Below are 6292 nucleotides of genomic sequence, written 5' to 3' on the forward strand. Positions count from 1 at the left end.
TTTGAAAATATTGCACCTTGTTTATTGACTCCTGTAGTGTATGGCAGCGGGTGTGTACATGGCGTGTGGATATAGTTTTATATATATATATATATATATATATATATATATATATATTATATGTGCTGAACACAATACGAAACAGAAAGGAAAGCCGGTAACACCTCCGGTGGGCCACCAGTTCCCGGATTTGTTCAGCCCCCCAACTTTTGGTCTCGCTCCGCTGGTTTTTCTCGCAGAGTTCTACACCCCCCTGACAATCTGGAGATCCAGGCCGAGGTATCTGGTGCGGAAGGCAGGTGGTTGGGAAAAGGAAAATGGACTGTGCTGTGGTACGCCGGCCCCGCAAAGGGGGCAGAGGGTCGGCAGGGCCTGGGGATTTCTCAAGCCACGACGCCCATTTTTCTCTCCTTCATGCTTTTTTTGTCCTTGAGTTCTCCGCCAGCGCTTCGCGGCGGCCGCGGGAAGGTTGAGGGAGAGAAGCCCGAAGGAGAGAAGCCCTTCTTGCTCTGGGAGAACCGAGCGGCAGCCCGAGTCCCAGCCTCTCGCACTCCTTTTGGGGCCAAGCTCGGGGCCATCGTCCTCCCAGCACCCAGCCGGCGTTTCTGCCTCAGAGACAGTCTTCGTGACCACTCCCGGGCATCCTCTTCGCCCCTGAGCCCCCTTCCCCAGGCCTCGCGTGAGCTGCGCTCCGGGGCCCTGGGAAGCGAGACGTATATATATATATATTTCTTTTTATTTAACGAGGGGACCTGGCCCTTCCTTGGATCCAGCCTTTCTCGCGCTTCAGTCCCGCGGCGCCAGGCTGCGGTGGGGCGGCTGCCGCATGACCCGCCCGGTCCCTACCAGGCCCGGATGCCCTGCAAGTTTCCCTGCGCGCACGCGGCCCCGGCCGCCGCACCCTGGTGTAATGGCTGCGCGCCGCCGCCGCCGCCGCCGAAGCCGCCCAGGTTGCTCACGTTCACAAAGGGGCCGCCTCCGGCCGCACTGCAGGCGGGCTGCATGGCCGAGGCCGCCGCGGAGGCCCCGCCGCCGCCGCCACCGCTTGCCGGGTACGCACAGCCGTAGCTGCCGCTGTAGGCCGCAGCGGCGGCGGCTGCAGCAGCCGCGGCTGCGGCGGCAGCTGCCGAATTCCCATAGCCATAGGCGGGGAAGCTGTTGTAGGAGTAGGCGCCCGCGCCCACGCTGTAGGGCGCGCCGTAAGCTGGCGCGCTGGGCGTGACGCACGGCTTGCCGTCCCGCACCAGCACCGGCACTGCCACGCGGCGCGGCGGCGGCGGGGGCGCGTGCGCGCCCAGCTCCAGAGACTTGTCCTGCCGCTGTCTCTTACACTTGTACCTGCGATTCTGGAACCAGATCTTCACCTGCGTGGACGTGAGCTTCAGGCTGCTGGCGAGGTGCTCGCGCTCGGGGGCCGACAGGTACCGCTGCTGCTTGAACCTGCGTTCCAGCTCGAAGACCTGGGCTTGCGAGAAGAGGACCCGCGGCTTCCGGCGGCTGCGTGGCTTCGGCCTCTCGCTCTCTTCCGCTGCCTTGCAGTCTCCGGCCGCCTCCAGAGGCTTCTTCAGCTGGCAGCTTTCTGCGGAAGAAGCAAAACAACAGCGTCCTTTAATTGTTCCCGGTCTCACCGCGGCTCCGGTCCCGGAGCACTGTGGCCCCTTTGGGTGGCAGCGCGGAGTGTGCGGTAATAACTGCTTGGACTTTTGGGAAAGTTTGTGGTTCCTGACGCCGTGGGACCCTGCGATAGCCCAAGGCCCTCACAACGCCCTTGGCGGGTGGAGGCACGTTCCGTGGGGAGGGGTAGTTAGTGCGCGTTTATTTAGAACTTGAGCATCTGCGAGAGATTACCCTGTATTAAATGTGCGGCTCGGCGTGCTGATGATTATTTTCAGGATGGAAGTTTGCAACTCCATAATAACTATAGTATTTGCAAACTCGTTTGCCTTCCACTCCGTCATGAATAGCTGAAGGTGTGAGACATGTTGGTATTTGGGAGCCGGTATGCGTGCGTTCTGCGAAAATCTTCCTGCTCGTAAATGTCTGAGTGTAACGCTCATGTATTGCCCAGGGACAGTTTTTTACTTTTAAAAGCCTACAGGCCCACAGCTAAATGTCTGCATGACGACATCTGTATTACCTTAGAGAGAAAAAGAAATTTGATTGATTTAGACAGTTCCATGTCGATTTTAGGCCCAGGGGAGCTGTCAGAGCACAGGCCTTGGCTTCCACCACATCAAACCTCCTCTTAGGGAAGGAGATTCTTTGGCTCTCTCTCCTCAGAAACAAACACTTCCTTGGAGGCTTTATTCAGTTGTCCTATTTCCCTACCCAATTCACCTCGCGTCCTACTTGAGCAGCCAGGATCTAAGTTCGGCGCGTTTTTCACTCAGCCCGAAGCCCCACAGCCTGGGACACAAAGCAAAACGTTAAGAATTTTCAAAAATGTCTGGTGCCTCAGGGGTGTGAGTGCGGAATGGACTGTGTTCCCACGCACTCTCCCACCATCCCCTCCCTCTCTGCCGGGTGCCGTGGGTGCAAGGACGCTGAGTTCCAGGCGGAGAAGTGAGGAAACCACCCAGCTGAACTCTACCGAAGTTCCTGCGCCCTGCGGACACTAGGCACACAACCTGCTTCGACTGTCTTTTCCAAGAAGAGGGAGCGGCTGCCCTGGCCTCAGAAAACTCGTCTCACGCTAGAGAGAAAGTGGGAAAAGTTCAGGCTCGTGCCCCTCTAGCTCTTGGGAAGAGCAAAAATACTATGAGTTGTCAGCACCCAGCAGCTGAGCCCATGTTGCTTATCACCATCAGGGCAGCAGTAACTATTTTCCCTTCCCTCCGGGGATGCATCGCCTCCCCCCTCTGGGGGGAGTAGTTGGCGGAGTCACCTTGTCTTTCTCCCTCCGCCCTGGCTCCCTTGCAGGCACCTGCGCTTTGCGGAGCTGTCGTTGACCAGGGCCAGGGCATGACCCCAGCCAGGGGCTAAAGGGGCGGGCAGCCGTGCTGGCGAGGTTTGTGGGCTGTTTGCGGTTACCCCGCCATTGCTCCAGATGTGCGGGTGCGTTTCCTTTCCCCCTCTACTCACTTTGGCTCCGGTCCCTCAGGACCTCGGGCTCCTCTTCATGTTCCTTAGGCCCACTGCACGAGTCTCGCAGGACCGTGTGGACATAGCTCTGGGGGCAGAGCCCCGAATCCCCGTGGCCGTCGGCTGTAGCTAGTGAGTTCAGATAGGACAGTTTCTCTCCCTCTTCTTCCTCGTCCTCCTCCCCTCCGTCAGAAAATTGCGTCCCCTCAGCGGCGGCCAGCATGCAGGGCGCCGAGTGGAAGTGGTGCTCCAAGTCCGCCTGCAAGTGCGCGCCGTGGAAATGCTGTTGCTGCTGCTGCTCCAGATTCAAAATGTCTTTGACTGAGAAAGGGGTGGAGGTGACCGGGCTTGGTAACATCATCAGGGCCACTTAATTGTCCAGTCCAAATACTCAATAAATCCCGGCGGGGGCGGGGAGGCAGCGCGGCGGCTCCAGCTCTCCTCTGGACTCCGCCGCTGCTGCCGAGTCGGGCTTTTGACAGACGCGGTCCCGCTCCAGTCTAAATCGCCTCCATTGGCCGGGACGTGGGGGTCTGGGTTTTGTTACAGCCACTGAAGGGACTGGGGCCGGGGCTGCGAAGCCTGAGTCCGGGGGTCTTACGTCACGTCTGGGGCGGGGCTCTCGCTTCGACCTCCCTCTCTATTGGTTCCAGATCCTGTGGACCACGCCCCTCCGCAGCCAGTGAGTGTGGGTGCCATGGAGCTACCAGAAATAGACAAGGACGAGTATAAAGTCGCAAAGTCCTAGTCGCTGCGGGCGAGGCTGCACTGCCTGGGGTACGCGAACTACCGATTCCCACCCAGACTGGCCGCATCTTCCCGGGCAAAGCCAGTTCTGGGAGGTTTCCTGTCTGAGAACCAGCTACCAGGAAGGATAGCCCAGGAGTGTGGTTTTTCCAGATGCTGCGGGGGCAGGAAAACTTCCTGGCTTGTAAATACCCGGCACTGGATCCCCAAGGAGATGGAATGTTTTATATATCTATGGATGGGCGACGTGTGCGTTCTCGCCTTGTTGACTTTGCTCAAGCTGTTCCCTCCACTCGGAATGTCTTCTCCGCCCTTGTCTCCATGATAAGACTGGTCTCCGAGGCTCTGCTCAAATGCCACCTCCTCCAAGGAAGCGCTCCCTCGTCGCCTAGCCGGAAGTCATCTCTCTCGCATCTGAACTTGCAGCGCGTGTTAGTAAAGGACATTCGTGTCAGTTATCACTTCCCGCCTAATACTATAGCTATACTGTCTGCCTGGTCTCCCTGGGTAAAAACTATGAGCCCCCGAGGGCAGGGCACCAGTAGCATTGGCTCTTGTAGCTTTTCCAGCGGCCGCACTAAGCAGGTATGTGAGAGACAGGACGATGGAGCCATTACTGAATTTTGTGGACTGACAGCTCTTGGTTTGAATCCTGGCCTAGTCAGTGTATGGCCTTGGGCGTTTCTAAGCCTCAGTTTCTTTGTCTACAAAAAGACAGTAATACCTTCTTCAGGGTTGTTGCCAGGGATAAATGAGGCAAAACATGCCAGGATTTTCATGCGGGGCGCATGTTAGTGCTCAATACACGTCATCGACTGCTATTCTGCATCAGAGGTCAAGCAGTATTTGTTGACTGCATTGGTGATGACATGGCTGGAGTGCCTCACACATTGGGTGGTCTCATAGGGTCTTGAGAGCAGAGTCTGTCTTCGCAAGGGAGGTGACCCAGCCATGGAGGCCATCTTTTCCGCCTATTGAAATCAGGCGCCTTGGTCTAGGCCTTGACCCTCGGAGGAGGCATCTTTCTAATTTCTCCAACCCACACGCCTTCTGGCGCCCTCCTAAGGCCCTGGTTGTTTTGTGGGCGAATCTAAGGGGTCCCCTGTGATTCTGGAAACCGCGCTGGTGGAGATCATCTTCCCGCACAATAGGCATTCGCTCGCCACCACGTCTAGCCCAGTGAAGAGCAGCAGGCGCTGCTGTGAGACCTACAGAAAAACCTGTGCGCAGTGCTGGCCTTGAAATAGTAGGGACCGATTCGGCCCAACCGTTGCGCCCCTCATCTGGCCCTAGGCACCCCAAGCATTTTTTGGTGGTCAAGATAGTGGAGCTGGGGGAGCACTAGCCTCAGCTAGAACGGGTAGATGGAAGGTGCAGGGACTGTGGACACCACCTCCCGGCGGCAGCAGACACGGGATGGGAGTGGGGGCGAGAGCGGAGAGCTGTCGTGGGAGGAACCCCGCAACAGAGGGAGCGGTGGGTGCCCAAAGCTGAGAAGAGAATGAACAGCCAGTCGGGAGGGGGGAGAGGCGGGGCTGTTCCGGAGGGAGCGGAAATGGTGCGGGGAGTCAGCCCCCGGGGCCGCCTGGGGAGCTGGGATTCAGCGTGGGCCACGTGCGCCCGGGAGTACTTAGGTGGCGGCGGCCCGCAGGCTGTTGGGGAGACCCTCTGTGAGACGGCCTTTGAGCCGGGAGGACCATCCCTCAGCCACAAGGGCGCCCGGTGCCTTTCCGCTTTGAATTCTGAGACTATTGAGGCCCCAGGCAGAGCCGGCATCTTCAGACCAGGCCATGCAGCTGCAGAGAGAAGAATGCGCCTGCTTTTGCTGCGGATCGCGAGCGCTTGAGCGCAAAGATCCAGAGAGAGATGGGGGTGAGTGCAGGGAACTGACGGGTAGGAGTCCTTCAGTGTGTGCGTCGCGGTAGCAGGCGAGCATAAAAGAAGGAAGCTGCTTCCAATCCCACTCTTCCATCCCCATCCCGAGGGCTAGACTGTCGTTGGGAATATTTCTACTCCCTGCTGGTCTCCTAACTTTTAAAAATTATTATTATTATTTTTGCCACTGTGGGCGATTTTCTTGAGTGATTTCAAGATTCAGGAAAAAAAAAAAAGAGAGACAGAGAAAGACAAGAGCTACGGAATATCTCTCTCCCCAGTTTCCAGCCGAAACCTGCATTTCTCCTTGCTACATTCTCTTGCTTCTCCACGGCGCTTCGTTCCTAGGCCTTCCCTAAGCTCATCCCCAAGAATCCCTATCTTAGAACCCGTGGCCCGGGGTGCCGGGAACGCGGAGACACGCCCACACACCCGCTGCTGCCGCCCAGAGTCCACCGACTCTCCTTCTCCCTTAGCACGCAGAAGGCTGTCTCCTCCCCAGCCGCCGGCCCACGCAGTTCGCTCTCCTCCAAACCCGCTGCCACGACTACCCCGCCAGATATCCTTGGCCCAGGCCTGAATAGTTCTC

The 6292-nt window shown here is 58.0% G+C and overlaps 1 protein-coding gene across 1 annotated transcript; it reads right to left on the minus strand.

Moving 5' to 3' along the window:
• NKX2-3 (NK2 homeobox 3) lies at window positions 1-3597 on the minus strand. The gene is made up of 2 exons (XM_036829476.1): window positions 3082-3597; window positions 1-1579 (listed from the first exon to the last, which is right to left on the minus strand). Exons 1-2 carry the CDS (start codon window positions 3440-3442, stop codon window positions 843-845), a joined length of 1098 nt encoding a protein of 365 aa, XP_036685371.1. The 5' UTR covers window positions 3443-3597; the 3' UTR covers window positions 1-842.
• Window positions 3598-6292: the final 2695 nt, after the last annotated feature.

Source organism: Balaenoptera musculus, chromosome 16 (genome assembly GCF_009873245.2).
Source record: "Balaenoptera musculus isolate JJ_BM4_2016_0621 chromosome 16, mBalMus1.pri.v3, whole genome shotgun sequence".
NCBI classification, from domain to species: Eukaryota; Metazoa; Chordata; class Mammalia; order Artiodactyla; family Balaenopteridae; genus Balaenoptera; species Balaenoptera musculus.

What these genes read in the sequence shown, in the direction of transcription:
- NKX2-3 (XM_036829476.1), bottom strand. Translation starts at nt 3,442, where the DNA reads ATGATGTTACCAAGCCCGGTCACCTCCACCCCTTTCTCAGTCAAAGAC. An exon ending in CCTGAGGGACCGGAGCCAAA is followed by an intron (nt 1,580 to 3,081) that starts GTGAGTAGAGGG and finishes CTTCTTCCGCAG; the next exon opens with AAAGCTGCCAGCTGAAGAAG.